At 54.5% G+C, this 19,008-nt stretch overlaps 1 protein-coding gene across 2 annotated transcripts; it reads left to right on the top strand.

Moving 5' to 3' along the window:
- Nucleotides 1–501: 501 nt before the first annotated feature.
- On the top strand, nt 502–18,322 carry EMD (emerin). Of its 2 annotated transcripts, none has more exons than XM_077329713.1 (9): nt 502–678; nt 5,939–6,028; nt 8,361–8,447; nt 11,410–11,490; nt 12,175–12,255; nt 13,108–13,188; nt 14,030–14,130; nt 14,490–14,545; nt 16,551–18,322. In XM_077329713.1, the coding sequence occupies exons 2-9, from the start codon at nt 5,947–5,949 to the stop codon at nt 16,810–16,812; spliced, it is 831 nt and encodes a 276-aa protein (XP_077185828.1). In that variant the 5' UTR covers nt 502–678; nt 5,939–5,946; the 3' UTR covers nt 16,813–18,322. The 2 variants fall into 2 exon arrangements, with proteins under 2 accessions (XP_077185828.1, XP_077185829.1); XM_077329714.1 differs by lacking the exon at nt 502–678 and adding an exon at nt 5,331–5,352.
- Nucleotides 18,323–19,008: the final 686 nt, after the last annotated feature.

The raw sequence follows: 19,008 nt of genomic DNA, 5'->3' as shown, positions 1-19,008 counted from the left end.
AGAATAATTTGGTGTTGATATCCCTCTTTCTTTCTTTCTTTCTTTCTTTCTTTCTTTCTTTCTTTCTTTCTTTCTTTCTTTCTTTCTTTCTTTCTTTCTTTCTTTCTTCTTCCTTCCTTCCTTCCTTCCTTCCTTCTCCCTCCCTCCCCTCCTCTTTCTTTCTTTCTTTCTTTCTTTCTTTCTTTCTTTCTTTCTTTCTTTCTTTCTTCTTTCTTTCTTTCTTTCTTTCTTTCTTTCTTTCTTTCTCCTCCCTCCCTCCTCACCTCCCCAATGGCCTTTTCCGATCCACTTTTATACGGTTTTTATACGGCTTAGGCTGCCCGGCGCGGCAGGCGGCTCATGCGCCCCGAGCGCGCCTCCCGTGCGGCCGCGGCGCAATTCCCCCGTCGCCGGCGCCTCTCTGCTGCCCCCCGCCGGCCGCCCTGGGCTCCGCTCCTTGCGCTCTCCTTGCGCTGCGCTGGGCTGGGCTGGGCTGGGCTGGCGGGCGCCGGGCGGAGCGCCTTGGGCGAGGCGGGGCCGGGCGCGGCCAGGCGGAGGCGGGGAGGGTTGGCTCGGCTCCGCTCGGCTCCTCCGCCCGCCCGCCCTGCCGGCCCCTCCCGGCCGCCTGACTCACTTCCCTGCTGGGGCCGCCGCCGACGGAGCCCGACCAGAGCCGGCCCGGCGCGCTCGGAAGGCCAGGTACCCGCGCCGCCCCCCGCCCGTCCCTTCGCCGGAGCCCTCGCCGCGCCTGGCCCGGAGCGCCGTGCGTCTCGCAGGCTTGCGCGCCCCACTGGCGGTGGGGCGCGCCAGCCTGCGAGACGCACGGCGCTCCGGGCCGTGCAGGAGCGGGAGGGATCGCCCCCTTGGCCGCTGGGGTGTGGGGGGGAGGGTGAGCCGGGGCCAGCCTTTGGGGGCAGCACTGCATTCGGATTAATACGATTAATAATGCGCTCCAAATCTAGAATAGTCCCTGTGGATAATTCTATTCATTCTATATTAATAATCCCGTTCTGTGCGTTTCATCCGCATTGATATTGACAATTCTCTATAATCTGTGCTGATCGTCCTGTCTTGAGAGGGTGCCTGTGCAACACGAGTGTGGAATACATTGAGTTTGGGGACTGGTGTCCTTCTTCCCCGGCCTTTCTTCTCCTGGGGACGGAACTAGTTGACAGCCTGCTCCTCGCCCCCATTTTGCCCTCACAACGACCCTGCAGGGTAGGCCTGCCTGGCCGTCGACGTCTGGCCCAAGGGACCCCGTGGCAGTGGGGGTTCGAACCTGGGTCTCTCGGCTCCTAGCCCAGTGCTGTAACCGGGATGGATGCATTAGAATCGTAGGCTAACTGACGTGCGTAAGCCACTTGGCGGCTGGGCTCCAGTGAAAAGCAGCAGATAAATGCAGAAGAAGTTGTAGGACTTTAGAAGTGAGGGGGGGGGATGGGTTCTGTGTAGGCTTGCCAACTCTCCCTTGGGAGATACCTGGAGAGCAGGGAGGGGACCTTGGGGCAAGCAGAGGATGGTGAGGTTAGAATGCCCCATAGTCACCGCCCCCCAAGGCAGTGGTTCCCCCAGGGGATCAGCTGAAATTCTAGCTCTCCAGCCTGGACGATGGCAACTCCAGTTCTTTGGCATGCCTGCAAAAGGCGTGGGGTGCCCAGTTGGCTTTTTGCACCTTACAGTTCCAGGTCTGCCCTTGGGAAGCCCACGTTTCCGAAGCCTCCTTTTCCGTTGGAAAACTTGGCTTCCCTCCCTCCCCTCGGCTGCTCCTGCATTCCTCCCATGCCTGCCGCGAGACCAGGGGCCCCGTTTGGGACTGGCCCCGGGCCAGCACTCCTTCTCCAGAGGTTTTTGGTTTCCCCAGCCTCTTCCGGAGCTGCCCGTCCCCGGATCACCCTCCCTGTGCCTGGCACGGGGTCGTTTCCTGGTCCGGTGCCCGGCCTCCAGGTGCAGCTTGGAGATCTCCCAGAATTCCACCTCCCCGGGAGAAAATGGCTGCTTCGGAGGGTGGCCTCGGCCTAGCACGCCACTGAGGTCCCTCCCCAGACCCTGCCGTCCTGAAACTCCGTCCCCAAATCTCCAGGGATCTCCCAAACGGGAGTTGGCAACCCGATCTGCTGCTTGCCAACCCTCTTCTTAGCTCTGTCGTCGACGCCTATCCGGTTTCAGTTGGCGTCTGTCACATATTCCTTTGATTCCCGCATGCAGTGTTGATTTCCAGGGCCGATTCCCGTCCTGGAGAACCTCCCACAAGCTAAACTTGCCCAAGTTTTCAAATTTTTCAACGTCAGCCGTTCCAAGCTGCCCCAACAAAAGCATTTTCCTCCAGCGGCCTCCCCTCCCACTCCTCCCTTATCGGCCAGGCTTTCTCCGCAGCGCGCCTTCCATGCTCTTTGTTACAAACGGTTGCGTCAGGAGGCACGCTGAGGAGCTGGGAAGCTCAGCAGGGATCGTGCGCGGAAATGCCAGGCGGGGAACGGCCTGGCCGAATGATATGAGGGTTTCTCTGCACTGAAAGCCAACGGGAGAATCCATGCGTGTTGTTTACAACCTATCCAGCATTCGCTGGCAGGGGCTCCTGGGAATTGTAGTCCATGGACATCTGGAGGGCCGCAGTTTGACTACCCCTGTCTTAGGATATTCCTCGGTGCTGCCTAGTTCTTGTCCGGTGCGCTTCTTCGTCTGTCTCCTGGAGCCAAGCCACAACAAAAACTTGGACATGTGCTTGACTAGGGAGAAGGAACTCTGGATATTTTTCCGATGTGCTGGGCGTGGACAGTGCCGTCAAATTATAAGTGACTTATGGTGATGCCGTAGGTAAGAGACACTCAGAGGCATTTTGCCGTGGCCTGCCTCTGCATAGCCACCCTGAGTGTCCTTGGTGGGCTCCCATCCAAGTGCTGACCACGACTTCCCTTGCTTAGCTTCTGAGATCGGGACAGCAAGAGACAAATTGGGGTGGTTTGCCATGGCCTGCCTCTACATAACAACCCTGGACTTCCTTGGAAAGGAGGCCCTCGGGAATAGCTCTCCAAGTCCTGGGGTTGAGTTACAGCATCTGCTGAAGTTGTTTGGAGTTACCAAAGCTGAGGGAGAAGGGCAAGGTTCAAATGTCGTTTCAGTCCAAAGTTAGGGCTCCAGAGGTCAGTCAAAGTAGGATACTCCAGTCCATTTCATTGACGTAAAATATCTACTGGCGCGCTCCCTCCAGCGGAAATGTAGACGGATGTGACGGATGTTATTCCGCCTTAGGGAGCACGCCGATAGATGGCCTGTAGTGGTGGCGGTGGTGCCAGAGCAGTGAGGCCTAGCACTGAGGTGTGCTCATGCACCATCCCAGGAGCAGGAGCAGCCTTGGAAGACTTGCCAGGCTGGCTTGCTGGGCTGGTGCCGCCTCCACTTGGCTTCTGAGGCCTCTCCCTTGCTCTGGAGAGCAGGCGAAGCCTCAGGAGACTGGCGGGTTGTGGTGGCAAGCACGCCTCAGCACGGGCCACAGCCACTGAGGCTGTGCCAGGCGCCGCGCCCAGGAGCCACGCACACAGGTAGGAAAGGGGGTGGGGTGGAGGGGAAGAGGGAGTGGGCGAGGAACGATGATTCTCGCCCCTTGTGTAGATGTTCCACATAAGAAGAAGAAGAAGAGTTGGTTCTTATATGCCACTTTTCCCTACCCGAAGGAGGCTCAAAGCGGCTTACAGTCGCCTTCCTTTTCCTCTCCCCACATCAGGCACCCTGTGGGGTGGGTGAGGCTGAGAGAGTGCTGATATCACTGCCCGGTCAGAACAGTTTTATCAGTGCCGTGTCGAGCCCAAGGTCACCCAGCTGGCTGCATGTGGGGGAGCGCAGAATCGAACCTGGCATGCCAGATTAGAAGTCCTCACTCCTAACCACGACACCAAACTGACAAGGGTTCTGGGACGAGAACCCTTGTCAGCTGATTTTTTGTTACATGTCATCCACGCCCCCGCTGCATTTCCCAAGAGGTTTTATAGCTCCATTCCAGCTTGTCCATGATGACTCTGCATCACCCCTTGCAGGCCCCTGGCGCCTAGCCTTTGCGCTTGGATGTCGTCTCGTCGTTTCCGCATGGCCACTGGCTTTCACCTGCTGGACGTCGCTGGGAGGTGGTTCTCCACCCGCTTTGTTAAGTCCTGGCATGCCTGCCTCTGCTCCTTTTGTTCGTAGGCCTCTGCTGCCTCTGCCTGGCTACACCAGGCCCTTCCTCCTGTGAGGAGTCCACAACATTGTGAAGCCCTGGCAGACCCACGACACCCCCAAGGAACACCAGGGTTGTGACGTGAAGTCAGGCTGTAGCAAAATCACCTCTGAACATCTCTTGCCTTGGAGACCCTACGGCAGGGGTGGCCAAACTGTAGCCCTCCAGGTGCCCATGGGCTCCTTGTTGCTTCTCTGTGTGCGACCTGCTCGTGGGGAGGGGCGGTAGGTAAGACTGTAAGACGAATAAATGAATGAATGAATAAGGCAGGTTCTTGCATTCACCTTTGCAGGTTTCTGCTCTTTCAGCTTGAGTCCTCCCTACAACCCCATGACTCTGACCCTTTGCTTCCTCTGCTGAACCCCTCCAGATGCATGGCTTTCGTTTCTGTCCATGGCTGATCTCGGTCCGAGCTTTGATGCCTTTGTAGCCCTAATTTTCGCTCCACCTCTTCCTGTCACATGCTCGCTGCTTGCTGCTCGCTGTATCCCATGGTCCCAGAAGGTCCCAGGTTCAATCCCCGGCATCTCCAGTTGAAAGGACCAGGCAGGAGGGGATGGGAAAGTCCTTGACCTGAGACCCTGGCTCAGTGGCAGAACCTCTGCTTGGCAGGCAGAAGGTCCCAGGTTCAATCCCGGCATCTCCCATTAAAACGACAATGCAGGAGGGGATGGGAAAGACCTTGGCCTGAGACTCTGGCTCAGTGGTAGAGCCTCTGCTTGTCATGCAGGAGGTCCCAGGTTCAATCCCCGGCATCTCCCGTTAAAAGGACCAGGCAGGAGGGGATGGGAAAGACCTTGGTCTGAGACCCTGGCTCAGTGGCAGAGCCTCTGCTTGGCAGGCAGAAGGTCCCAGGTTTAATCCCCAGCATCTCCAGTTAATGGACCAGGCAGGTGGGGATGGGAAAGACCTTGGCCTGAGTCCCTTGCTCAGTGACAGAGCCTCTGCTTGGCAGGCAGAAGGTCCCAGGTTCAATCCCCGGAATGGAAATGCGTGACTTCCTTTGGCTTTTTTCTTTGTTTCTATAGCCCAGTTCTTTTTTCTTCTGGGGGACCGAAAACAATAAAAACCCAGATTTGGCGCTTTCACTTCTTCTACGACACACCCAGCCTGGCAGGAAGTGGAAGTGACAGACAGAAAGCATTAAGCCTTTGGCCACCCAGGTACCTAGAAGTCAAAATCCTCACTCCGCCTTCCGCAAGAGTGACTCTTCCAGCCTGGGTGGAACTTTTCTTCACGCCTTTTTCATCTACTCGGGCAGAATAAAAGTGTCAAACTCGGTGGCAATGCCCACCAACGCCAGGCCATCTCCTCTCACTGCTTGGCAGGTACCTCAGGAAATCACACACGCCCCTCCTATGTACTTTGGCTGTGTGTGTACAATTTCCCTATCAAAAAGAGATTGAATCGTATTTGCATTGTCCCAGCCCTGCCCAGTTCACAGACGCTTGCTTTACAATCTGTTGTCTTCAGTCTCTGCGATGCTTGTCCCGGCTGAATGCCTTGTTCCCTCTCTAGCTGGGCTGGTGAGAGCCTGCCTGGGCTTTGCAAATTTCACTACAACGAAGTCACCCCCTTGTTGTGATTCTTTACCGAGAACCAGCGGCACCCTAGTTTGTGGATTGCTTACCGGTTGGCTTTTGTTCTTCTCTAGTTAATTTGGTCACCCAGTATCTTTAATACCTGACTCGGGGATCACAGGAGGAAAAGAACGGGCACTGACGAATTTCCTTCTTGCCTTTTTTTTAGGCTGCATCATGGACGAGTACAGCGGGCTGACGGATAAAGACCTGATTGCCCGCTTGAAGAAGTATGCCATCCCGCATGGGCCGGTTGTCGGTACGGACTCAGAGCTTTCTTGGGGGAGAAGCGGAGGTGTTTGGGGGTTGCCGTTCAAGCAGGGGACAACACCAGAGGAACAAGGCCAGGGCTGGAGTCATGATGTTCCTTTCCCTGATTGATGCTTGTCATTAATGTCTTTACTGTGGATGAGGCCACTGCAGCGAGAGGATCACTTGAACCTCCCCCCCCCACACACACACACACACCTTAAGAAGTAAATATGGCCACCTTTATGAGAGCCAGTTTGGTGTAGTGGTTAGGAGTGCGGACTTCTAATCTGGCATGCCAGGTTAGATTCTGCGCCCCCCCACATGCAGCCAGCTGGGTGACCTTGGGCTAGTCACAGCACTGATAAAACTGTTCTGACCGAGCAGGAATCTCAGGGCTCTCTCAGCCTCACCCACCTCACAGGGTGTCTGTTTATTTATTTATTTATTTATTTATTTATTTATTTATTTAGATTTATATACCGCCCTCCCCGAAGGCTGTTGTGGGGAGAGGAAAGGGAAGGCGAACTGTAAGCCGCTTTGAGCCTCCTTCAGGTAGGGAAAAAGCGGCATATAAGAACCAACTCTTCTTCTTATTATTTATTTATTATTTATTTATTATTAGATTTTTATCCCGCCACTCCCAGACAAGCTGGCTTCTGGTGGCTCAGGGCATCTTTGAACATCTTGGTGGCCATCAGTTATGCCACCCTCTCACCACCCCTTCTGGCCGTCTCGTTCTACCATAGAGATTTGTCCCCAAATCAAAATATCTTCTAATTCTCCAGTGTTGCTACATCAATTCGTGGTGATGTAGCCACATCCCGTTTATTTCTGGCTTCTTCCCTCCCTTTTCCTTGTGAGTTAACCCTGTCCCGTACTGGCGGTCAGACGGACTTGGCCTCCCTATGTCAGACTAGGATCCGGGGGACCCAGGTTCGAATCCTAACTCTGCCCGGGAAGCTCTCTAGGTAACTTTGGACCGGACACACTCGGCGTAACCTAACTCATGGGGTTGTCAGGGTGACAATTAAATGGAGGGGAGGAGACCGACATAGGCTGGTTTGGGAGAAAAGAAGAAGAAGAAGAAGAAGAAGAAGAAGAAGAAGAAGAAGAAGAAGAAGAAGAAGAAGAAGAAGAAGAAGAAGAAGAAGAAGAAGAAGAAGAAGAAGAAGAAGAAGAAGAAGAAGAAGAAGAAGAAGAAGAAGAAGAAGAAGAAGAAGAAGAAGAAGAAGAAGAAGAAGAAGAAGAAGAAGAAGAAGAAGAAGAAGAAGAAGAAGAAGAAGAAGAAGAAGAAGAAGAAGAAGAAGAAGAAGAAGAAGAAGAAGAAGAAGAAGAAGAAGAGTTGGTTCTTATATGCCACTTTTCCCTACCCGAAGGAGGCTCCAAGCGGCTTACAGTCGCCTTCCCTTTCCTCTCCCCACAACAGACACCCTGGGAGGGAGGGGAGGCTGAGAGAGCCCTGAGATTACTGAAGGAGAAGAAGAGTTGGTTCTTATATGCCGCTTTTCTCTACCCGAAGGAGTCTCAAAGCGGCTTACAGTCGCCTTCCCATTCCTCTCCCCACAACAGACACCCTGTGGGGTGGGTGAGGCTGAGAGAGCCCTGATATCACTGCCCGGTCAGGACAGTTTTATCAGTGCCGTGGCGAGCCCAAGGTCACCCAGCTGGTTGCATGTGGGGGAGTGCAGAATCAAACCCGGCATGCCAGATTAGAAGTCCGCACTCCTAACCACTACACCAAACTGGCTCTCAGGGAGGTACCATTAAATAAATAAGTCAATAAATAAACATTCAGATTGTTGAAGTGAATGTTTGATGGATGGTGAATGTTTGAGAGTGATGAGGGGGGGTGGGAGGGGTAGAAATATTTTGTCGACTTGGATTGGAACCCCCCCCCAGTTCTTTTTTCTTTAATATAAAGTTTTATTTCTTTTGCACACACAAAACAAAGGCACGGCAAGAAAACACAACCCAAGGAAAGCCACCTGTTAACCTCAGATCCTGAATAGAAATAGTGCCATCCTTTTACGGTGGGGTTGTAAGGAAACACAAGACATGAAAACATATAAACCGAAAACAAGAAACAAAGGAAAAGAGAAGCTATGGGTGGTGGTGGGAGGGGGGCTGGGGGGCTATAGAGTTGGCTGTAATTTTACATAATTTCATTAAACACATTTGCCAGATATAGTTTCCTCTACGGTTCTTGTCCCTTACCTCAGTCAATATTCAGAATAATGGTGTCGATGTAATTAAAGAACATTTACTAATGAGCTGTGTTCTGGAAATTCCATGAAATACATTTTCAAACCAACCCCCACACCCCGATACCGCCCCTCCAGGAACGACTCGGAAACTTTATGAAAAGAAAATCTACGAATATGAGACGGAGCGAACGAAGCACCGCGGAAGCTCAGACGCCTACACAGGTGAGAAGCACCTGGCCAGTGTGGGGGGGGGGGGAAGGTATCCTTGTAGGGATGCCAGCCTCCAGGTGGGGCCTGGGGATCCCCCGGAATTCCAGCTCCTCTCCAGACTGCAGAGATCAGTTCCCCTGGAGGAAAGGGCTGCTTGGGAGGGGGGACTCTGTGGCCTTGGACCCCACTGAGGGTCAGGGATGCCAGCCTCCAGGTGGGGCCTGGGGATCCCCCGGAATTCCAGCTCCTCTCCAGACTGCAGAGATCAGTTCCCCTGGAGGAAAGGGCTGCTTGGGAGGGGGGACTCTGTGGCCTTGGACCCCACTGAGGGTCAGGGATGCCAGCCTCCAGGTGGGGCCTGGGGACCCCCTGGAATTCCAGCTCCTCTCCAGACTGCAGAGATCAGTTCCCCTGGAGGAAAGGGCTGCTTGGGAGGGGGGACTCTGTGGCCTTGGACCCCACTGAGGGTCAGGGATGCCAGCCTCCAGGTGGGGCCTGGGGATCCCCTGGAATTCCTGCTCCTCTCCAGACTGCAGAGATCAGTTCCCCTGGAGGAAAGGGCTGCTTGGGAGGGGGGACTCTGTGGCCTTGGACCCCACTGAGGGTCAGGGATGCCAGCCTCCAGGTGGGGCCTGGGGATCCCCCGGAATTCCAGCTCCTCTCCAGACTGCAGAGATCAGTTCCCCTGGAGGAAAGGGCTGCTTGGGAGGGGGGACTCTGTGGCCTTGGACCCCACTGAGGGTCAGGGATGCCAGCCTCCAGGTGGGGCCTGGGGACCCCCTGGAATTCCAGCTCCTCTCCAGACTGCAGAGATCAGTTCCCCTGGAGGAAAGGGCTGCTTGGGAGGGGGGACTCTGTGGCCTTGGACCCCACTGAGGGTCAGGGATGCCAGCCTCCAGGTGGGGCCTGGGGATCCCCTGGAATTCCTGCTCCTCTCCAGACTGCAGAGATCAGTTCCCCTGGAGGAAAGGGCTGCTTGGGAGGGGGGACTCTGTGGCCTTGGACCCCACTGAGGGTCAGGGATGCCAGCCTCCAGGTGGGGCCTGGGGATCCCCCGGAATTCCAGCTCCTCTCCAGACTGCAGAGATCAGTTCCCCTGGAGGAAAGGGCTGCTTGGGAGGGGGGACTCTGTGGCCTTGGACCCCACTGAGGGTCAGGGATGCCAGCCTCCAGGTGGGGCCTGGGGACCCCCTGGAATTCCAGCTCCTCTCCAGACTGCAGAGATCAGTTCCCCTGGAGGAAAGGGCTGCTTGGGAGGGGGACTCTGTGGCCTTGGACCCCACTGAGGGTCAGGGATGCCAGCCTCCTAGTGGGGCCTGGGGATCCCCCGGAATTCCAGCTCCTCTCCAGACTGCAGAGATCAGTTCCCCTGGAGGAAAGGGCTGCTTGGGAGGGGGGACTCTGTGGCCTTGGACCCCACTGAGGGTCAGGGATGCCAGCCTCCAGGTGGGGCCTGGGGACCCCCTGGAATTCCAGCTCCTCTCCAGACTGCAGAGATCAGTTCCCCTGGAGGAAAGGGCTGCTTGGGAGGGGGACTCTGTGGCCTTGGACCCCACTGAGGGTCAGGGATGCCAGCCTCCTAGTGGGGCCTGGGGATCCCCCGGAATTCCAGCTCCTCTCCAGACTGCAGAGATCAGTTCCCCTGGAGGAAAGGGCTGCTTGGGAGGGGGGACTCTGTGGCCTTGGACCCCACTGAGGGTCAGGGATGCCAGCCTCCAGGTGGGGCCTGGGGATCCCCTGGAATTCCAGCTCCTCTCCAGACTGCAGAGATCAGTTCGCCTGGTGGAAAGGGCAGCTTGGGAGGGGGGACTCTGTGGCCTTGGACCCCACTGAGGGTCAGGGATGCCAGCCTCCAGGTGGGGCCTGGGGATCCCCTGGCAGTCCAGCTCCTCTCCAGACTGCAGAGATCAGTTCCCCTGGAGGAAAGGGCTGCTTGGGAGGGGAGACTCTGTGGCCTTCAACCCCACTGAGGGTCAGGGATGCCAGCCTCCAGATGGGGACTGGGGATCCCCTGGAATTCCAGCTCCTCTCCAGACTGCAGAGATCAGTTCGCCTGGTGGAAAGGGCTGCTTGGGAGGGGGGACTCTGTGGCCTTGGACCCCACTGAGGGTCAGGGATGCCAGCCTCCAGGTGGGGCCTGGGGATCCCCTGGCAGTCCAGCTCCTCTCCAGACTGCAGAGATCAGTTCCCCTGGAGGAAAGGGCTGCTTGGGAGGGGAGACTCTGTGGCCTTCAACCCCACTGAGGGTCAGGGATGCCAGCCTCCAGATGGGGACTGGGGATCCCCTGGAATTCCAGCTCCTCTCCAGACTGCAGAGATCAGTTCCCCTGGAGAAAAGGGCTGCTTGGGAGGGGGGACTCTGTGGCCTTGGACCCCACTGAGGGTCAGGGATTCCAGCCTCCAGGTGGGGCCTGGGGATCCCCCGGAATTCCAGCTCCTCTCCAGACTGCAGAGATCAGTTCCCCTGGAGGAAAGGGCTGCTTGGGAGGGGGGACTCTGTGGCCTTGGACCCCACTGATGGTCAGGGATGCCAGCCTCCCAGTGGGGCCTGGGGATCTCCCGGAATTCCAGCTCCTCTCCAGACTGCAGAGATCAGTTCCCCTGGAGGAAAGGGCTTCTTGGGAGGGGGGTCTCTGTGGCCTTGGACCCCACTGAGAGTCAGGGATGCCAGCCTCCAGGTGGGGCCTGGGGATCCCCTGGAATTCCAGCTCCTCTCCAGACTGCAGAGATCAGTTCCCCTGGAGAAAAGGGCTGCTTGGGAGGGGGGACTCTGTGGCCTTGGACCCCACTGAGGGTCAGGGATGCCAGCCTCCAGGTGGGGCCTGGGGATCCCCTGGAATTCCAGCTCCTCTCCAGACTGCAGAGATCAGTTCCCCTGGAGGAAAGGGCTTCTTGGGAGGGGGGTCTCTGTGGCCTTGGACCCCACTGAGAGTCAGGGATGCCAGCCACCATCCCCGCCTTTGTTCCCTTGCAGAGCCTAGAAGCAGCCACAGCTACACACGAGAGACGTTTGTGAGTCCTCGGAACAGGGAAGATTTCAACTACGGGAGAGAAGGTGAGGGATATTTCACAAGATCAGCCAGGGGAGGAGGGTTGGAAGCGTCAGAAAGAACCGGGGAGGAGAGGACATTGGGGTCCAGAGGAGGAGATACGTGTGGCACGGAAATGACGGAACCTCTCAGTGGCAAATTCCACCTGGCTGTAATTAACTCTTTGGTGAGAGACCCCCCCTAGTAAAGTTGAGGGCTGCTACGCAGAGGCAGGCAATGGCAAGCCACCTCTGCTGGTCTCTCCCCTGATCTGAACAGCCCAGGGGAGCCTCCTTGGAACTGAGAAGCTATGCAGGGTCAGCGGTTGTTTGCACTTGAGTGGACGACTACCAAGGGGATTCAGGGTTGCTCTGCAGAGGCAGGCAATGTCAAACTACCTCTGCTAGCCTCTGGGATTGACCAGGATGGCCCAGGCTAGCTCAGTCTCAGCATCTCTTGGAAGCTAATCAGGGCCAGCCCTGGTTAGTACTTGAGTGGGAAGTCCACGAGGAAGTCCAGGGCTGCTCTGCAGCGACCACCCAAAAAGTCTAGAGTCGCCGTGCCGAGGTAGGCAACGGCAAAGCAACCTCTGCATGTGACACGCCTCGAAAAGTCGACTTGACGTCCCTTTCCGCCACACGGTTAGTTGTGTTTTTGGAGGGGAATACAGTACCCAAGCCAATTCTCCCTGATTGTCCTGCCTCTTGCAGCTCTTGGCTCCACGCAGACGTCTTTAAAGGAGAGCTACGACTCTGCAAGAAATGAGGATTATGCTGACTACGGCAATGAAGGTGAGAGGGGGCGGGGCCTTGGGAGAATGGGAGGAGTCTCATGGGGGTGGGCCCTTGCTGCAGAGTATTGAAGGGCAGGATATTTTTATTTGGGGGGGGGGAGGGATTTTCATTCGTTAAGAGGTAATGCCGAACTTCTGTTCGCACCATCGGTCAACGCTGATCAATAACTTCATAGCTCAGTGGATTTAGCATGTTGTGTGCTGATTGATTTTAATCAATTTTTAATTTGGAGACCTGGATCAAGAAACTGTTTTCTAGCTCTCAGAATTTTTTTTGCATAGCAAAAATAGAGTCCAATAGCACCTTGAGGACTAACAAAGATTTATTCAGGGCGTGAGCTTTCTAGTGCAGGTAGTTTTCCTCAGATTAAAAGAACAATAATCATTACTATAGAGATATAATCAAATGGGTAGCCGTGTTGGTCTGAAATAGCACAACAAAATCAGACTCCAGTAGCACCTTTAAGCCCAACAATGATTTATTCAAGGCGGAAGCTAATTAGTTAGGTCTCTCTCTTTCTCTACATAGGTTTTTTTCACTTCTGAATAAAAACTTTTGTATTCTTTAAGCAGCCTGGTGCTGTGTCCTTGCTGCTGCTTCTGACTCTGCCAACACTGAATTGTGATTTTAAGTTTTCATTTTCATGTTTCCCACGAATTGTATTTGATGCATTTTATCTATGCTGTGAGTCATCTTGGGTTCTGGAAGAAAGACGACTGATGAACGGTTTAAATCAAATAATATAATAACCCCAGGAGCTAGAGATCTGCTGCTTTTATGAGTGATAGCTCAGTTCTCAGGAAGGATTATTTTTCTAACACATCCTTTCCCCCTTCTGTGCCACCCTAGATCCCAGCCCCACAAAGTCCTACCTGAGTCAAAGCTACCGTTTGCCCCGCCACGAGGGACAATACACATATGAAGCGAAAGGTAAAATGATGAGAACTGGGCTGCTGGTACAGACAGACTCGGGTGCCTCTATAAGGAAAGCAGAAGCATGAATTATTCTCTGCCCAAACTCACTACGTTAATTGGAGAATTCATTGCTAATTGGAAACCTCTAATAAAGTTTTTAAGAGCCTCTTGTGGCGCAGAGTGGTAAGGCAGCAGACATGCAGTCTGAAAGCTCTGCCCATGAGGATGGGAGTTCGATCCCAGCAGCCGGCTTAAGGTCGACTCAGCCTTCCCTCCTTCCGAGGTCAGTAAAATGAGTACCCAGCTTGCTGGGGGGTAAACGGTCATGACTGGGGAAGGCACTGGCAAAGCACCCCGTATTGAGTCTGCCATGAAAACGCTGGAGGGCGTCGCCCCAAGGGTCAGACATGACCCGGTGCTTGCACAGGGGATACCTTTACCTTTACCTAATAAAGTTTTTGCATGTTATGGGAGGGGAAATCTGTTGATATGATTTTGAGGATTAAGGAGGGGAAAATAGGAGTCTGTAGATAACAAAGGGGGATTTCCTCTTTTAAAATTTAACAATAGTGTAACTGATAAATAATTTGATATACATTTGAAACGGATATATAGGAAGCCTTCTTTATTTATATATTTCTTTCTTTGAAACATTGAAAGCTGATGGAGTGTCATGGTTAAGAGCAGCGGCTTCTAATCTGGAGAACCGGGTTTGATTCCCCGCTCCTCGACACGCAGCCAGTTGGGTGACCTTGGGCCAGGCACAGTTCTCTCAGAGCTCTCTCGGCCCCACCTACCTGTCTGTTGTGGGGAGAGGAAGAGTGAGTAAATTGCAACCTGCTTCCTTTCACCCTAGATTGGGAGGTGAACTCATCCAAGAACCCCACCTCTTCCTACCGCTACGAATCATCCGTAAGCAGCAGGTCCCACCTAGGGGGAGTGAGCAGCCGCCAGCCGGTAAGTCTCCATCGAGAGCACTGGAACAAGTTCCCTGCCAGGCAGCCCAGAGACCCGGCATGGTGGAACAGTGAAGAGCCTTGAACTAATATCTGAAGTCCTGGATTCGAATCCCTCTTCATTCCATCGAAGCTTGCTGGTGACCTTGGGCCAGTGACGCTCTTTCATCCTGACCTACCTCGCAGAGTTGTTGTGGAGGGAGGAATAGGAGAAGAGTGGCACAAGCCATGCTGGGTCCCCGCCGGGGATGGAGGCCAGACACAAAGGAGTTAAATTTAAATAAATAATAATGAATGAATAATAGAGAGGGTGCTCTCCGTTCCCGCTCGGTGTTGAAAAGCTCCTGTTCTTCCTCGCAGATTGCAGAACCGTATCTCTACAGCAGTTCCAGCTTGGAGGACTATCCTTCCGAGAGGTGAGCGGGGACAACGTCAAGGCATCGAGGAGACCGGCCGGTCCTGGGAGTGGGTAGCGGGGAGGACGATCATGTTCTGGAGGCTGAACGCAGCTCTTGCTGGGGGCCGGATTGGAAAAAAGCAAAGCACGCAAAATCACAGGATCATAGAGTTGGAAGGGCCCATACAGGCCATCTAGTCCAACCCCCTGCTCAATGCAGGATCATAGAATCATAGAATCATAGAGTTGGAAGGGGCCATGCAGGCCATCTAGTCCAACCCCCTGCTCTACGCAGGATCATAGAATCACAGAATCATAGAGTTGGAAGGGGCCATACAGGCCATCTAGTCCAACCCCCTGCTCAATGCAGGATCATAGAATCACAGAATCATAGAGTTGGGAGGGGCCATACAGGCCATCTAGTCCAACCCCCTGCTCAACGCAGGATCAGCCCTAGCCAGGATCAGCCCTAACCAAAATGCCTGGCTTCCCCTGGAGCGACAGAGACCGTCCCATCGAGAGATGGCCTCCCTGAGCACGGAGGCTGGGCAAGCAACCACTGGGGCACAGTGGACTGGGTTTTTTTCCTGCACAAACCTCATTTAAACAGACAGGTCATAAGAGCATCCGAAGAACCCTGCTGGATCAGACCAGTGGTCCGTTTGGACCTGTCTCGTAGTGGCCACACAGCTCCTCTGGAGGTTTGACAACAGGGCACGGAGGCCGAGGACTTCATAAGGACATCAGAAGAGCCCTGCTCCATCTAATCCAGCCTCCTGTCTCACGCAGGGGCCAACCAGTTCCTCTGGAGCAGGGGTAGTCAACCAGTGGTCCTCCAGATGTCCATGGACTACAATTCCCATGAGCCCCTGCCAGCGTTTGCTGGCAGGGGCTCATGGGAATTGTAGTCCATGGACATCTGGAGGACCACAGGTTGACTACCCCTGCTCTGGAGGACTAGCAGCAGGGCCTAGAGGCCGAGGTCTTCCTCTAATGTTGCCTCCTGGCTCTGGGATTCAGAGGCTTAGTGCCCCTGAATGTGGAGGTTCCCTTTCATTTTAGCGAGACCTAAGCAGAAAACTTTCCAATGTCGGTTTGCTTCATATTTGCGACTGACAAGGAGGGTACCATTTTGAATCCCCTAAGGCCACGAACAGTGATGTGGTCAGTGATGTGGTCAGTAGAGGGGACCCAAATCTTTGTCTTATGTCTCTCTCTTATACTCCTGGTGGAGCCCCTGAAGGCCCCTGGGTTTTGGCCGCTGTGTGACGCAGAGGGTTGGACTGGATGGGTCATTGACCTGATCCAACAGGGCTTCTCATATGTTCTTAAGGGTCTTTTCAGTGGCAGCCCCAATGAAACCAGCTTGGTGTAGCAGTTAGGAATACGGACTTCTAACCTGGCAAGCCGGTTTTGATTCCCCGCTCCCCCACATACAGCCAGCTGGGTGACCTTGGGCTCACCAGGGCACTGGTGGAGCTGTTCTGACCAAGCAGGAATCTCAGGGCTCCCTCAGCCTCACAGGGTGTCTGTTGTGGGGAGAGGAAAGGGAAGGAGATTGGAAGCCGCTTTGAGACTCCTTTGGGGAGAGAAAAGCGGCATATAAGAACCAACATCTTCTTCTTCAGTAATCTCAGGGCTCTCTCAGCCTCCCCCACCTCACAGGGTATCTGTTGTGGGGAGAAGAAAGGGAAGGCGACTGTAAGCCCCTTTTAGACTCCTTCAGGTAGAGAAAAGCGGCAAATAAGAACCAACTCTTCTTCTTCTGTTAGGGAACAGCCCCCCAGGGAGGTGTGCCTAGCCCCCTCTCTCAATCTCCAGAAGGCCGCTGAAGACAACTTTATGAACTGCATTCATTTAAATCCATTCGCAGTCCTGAGTAACTGATTTTAAACGCGGGGCTTTATCTTTAATGCATATTTTATAATCTGCGTTTTAGTTCTGTCCGGAAGCCGCTGTGTGCTCCTTCCGGAGGAAGGCGGCTCACAGATGTTTTAAATAACCTGTGCACTCTGGCATTGCAGTGCCGGGGGCTCCTACCAGACCGTCTTCCATCGGAAATCGTCCGGACCGTCCTCGCTGGGGGTGGAGCCCCGCCGCGCCATCCGTCCCGAGCTCCAGGCCCCCCGAAAGGATTTGGGCGGCCATCAAGGATCCAAGCGCTACATCCCGCTCTGGCTGCAGCTCCTGCTGTTCGTGCTGTTAGCGGGTTTCCTGGCCTTCTCCTATTTCGTCCTGCAGGGCAACGCAGATGATAACCCCTTTGTGAAATATCTTCGGCACTGAAGGGCCAGCGTCCGGCATATCTTCTCTGGGTCTAGGCCCAGGCGAGGGGGTGCCCGGGAGGGTCACCAAGTGCCTTTCTAGCTCACCTAACCTGACATGGAGGGGTGTAGAGGGGACGGCTGGTGGGGTCTGTATGTACATAGGAAGCTTTCTTATGCTGAATTAGAGGATGGGTCCGGGATGGGTCAGGATCATCTCCTCCGATTGGCAGAGCCTCTCCTGGGGGAGGTTTTCCTCAGGTAAAACACCTAGATTTGAACACCTTAAGAGACTGATAAAATTTGGGGGGGGGGGTACGGGCATTCGGGACTCAAGGGTCCCTTTTCAAGAATCAGAGCTCCTGCCATGAGCGCTGTCTCTCTCAACCTTCTATCGTGGACATTTAAGGTCCAGCTGCACTTGGAGCTGGCTGCTCTACTGCAGAGCTAACCCTCTGAAATGACCCACCTCCCCTACCACTTGATCCCAATTGGAGATGCCAGGGCCAGGGATTGAACCTGGGACCTCCTACCTGCCAAGCAGAGGCTCTGCCACTGAGCCAGGGTCTCAGGCCAAGGTCTTTCCCATCCCCTCCTGCCTGGTCCTTTTCACTTGAGATGCCGGGGATTGAACCTGGGACCTTCTGCCTGCCTAGCAGAGGCTCTGCCACTGAGCCAGGCTCTCAGGCCAAGGTCTTTCTCATCCCCTCCTGCCAGTCCTTTTAATTGGAGATGCCGGGGATTGAACCTGGGACCTCCTGCCTGGCAAGCAGAGGCTCTGCCACTGAGCCAGGGTCTCAGGCCAAGGTCTTTCCCCTCCCCTCCTGCCTGGGCCTTCTAACTGGAGATGCCGGGGACTGAACCTGGGACCTTCTGCAGGCCAAGCAGAGGCTCTGCCACTGAGCCAGGGTCTCAGGCCAAGGTCTTTCCCATCCCCTCCTGCCAGGTCCTTCTAACTGGAGATGGTGGGGATTGAACCTGGGACCTTCTGCCTGCCAAGCAGAGGCTCTGCCACTGTGCCAGGGTCTCAGGCCAAGGTCTTTCCCCTCCCCTCCTGCCAGGTCCTTCTAACTGGAGATGGTGGGGATTGAACCTGGGACCTTCTGCCTGCCAAGCAGAGGCTCTGCCACTGAGCCAGGCTCTCAGGCCAAGGTCTTTGCCAGGGACTGAACCCAGGACCTTCTGCCTGCCAAATAAGTGTTTTACCACTGAGTAATGCCCCCCCCCACACACACACACATCGAAGGGGAAGGATTCCTACCCACTACCTGACTTTTGGCAGCTTTACCTCACTCCCGTCCCAGGACCTTCATCCATCAGTCCTCTTATCAATTATACCGGGGCATTTTCCTGCTATTTTGTATGGCCTCTGCTTTATAATCTGGGTGGTTTTCTCTCTTGCGGGCTGGGGGGAGAAGAAAGAAGGGAAGGGATAGACACGTACAGCCCATCCGCAGCTTTTTAAAAAGACATTGTAATGTGTCAAATCTTTTAATAAATGCCACTGAAGAAGACTTTTTTAAGAAAAAGAACGTGACATGTTTCATCTTTTAATATTGTGCATTATCCTCTTGAGCCTCTTGTGGCGCAGAGTGGAAAGGCAGCAGACATGCAGTCTGAAAGCTCTGCCCATGAGGATGGGAGTTCGATCCCAGCAGCCGGTTCAAGGTTGACTCAGCCTTCCATCCTTCCGAGGTCGGTAAAATGAGTACCCAGCTTGCTGGGGGGTAAACGGTCATGACTGGGGAAGGCACTGGCAAACCACCCCGTATTGAGTCTGCCATGAAAACACTAGAGGGTGTCACCCCAAGGGTCAGACATGACTTGGTGCTTGCACAGGTGATACCTTTACCTTTTATTATCATCTTCCTCCACTTACCCCCTCCCCCCCCGCATTCATGTCTCCTCTCCTCCTACCACTACTGGATGGCCAAGGCTGACTCCATCTCATCACATTTCAGAAGCTAAGGAGGGCTTGTAGTTGGTTGAGAGACCGACAAGGGTTGCTACGCAGAGGCAGGCAATGGCCAACCACCTCTGCTTGCCTCTTGCTTTGACACAGATGACCCAGGCTAGCTTCATCTCATTGGGTCTCAGAGCCTAATCAGTCTTCCCTGCGTAACACTTGGATGGGATACCTCCAAGGAATTGTGGGGTTGCTGTGCAGAGGCAGCCACTGACAAGCCACCTCTGTTCGTGTCTTGCTTGACCTGGATGG

This window comes from Paroedura picta, chromosome 3, assembly GCF_049243985.1.
Source record: "Paroedura picta isolate Pp20150507F chromosome 3, Ppicta_v3.0, whole genome shotgun sequence".
Classification (NCBI taxonomy): Eukaryota; Metazoa; Chordata; class Lepidosauria; order Squamata; family Gekkonidae; genus Paroedura; species Paroedura picta.
This window is presented reverse-complemented; position numbering and strand designations above follow the sequence as displayed.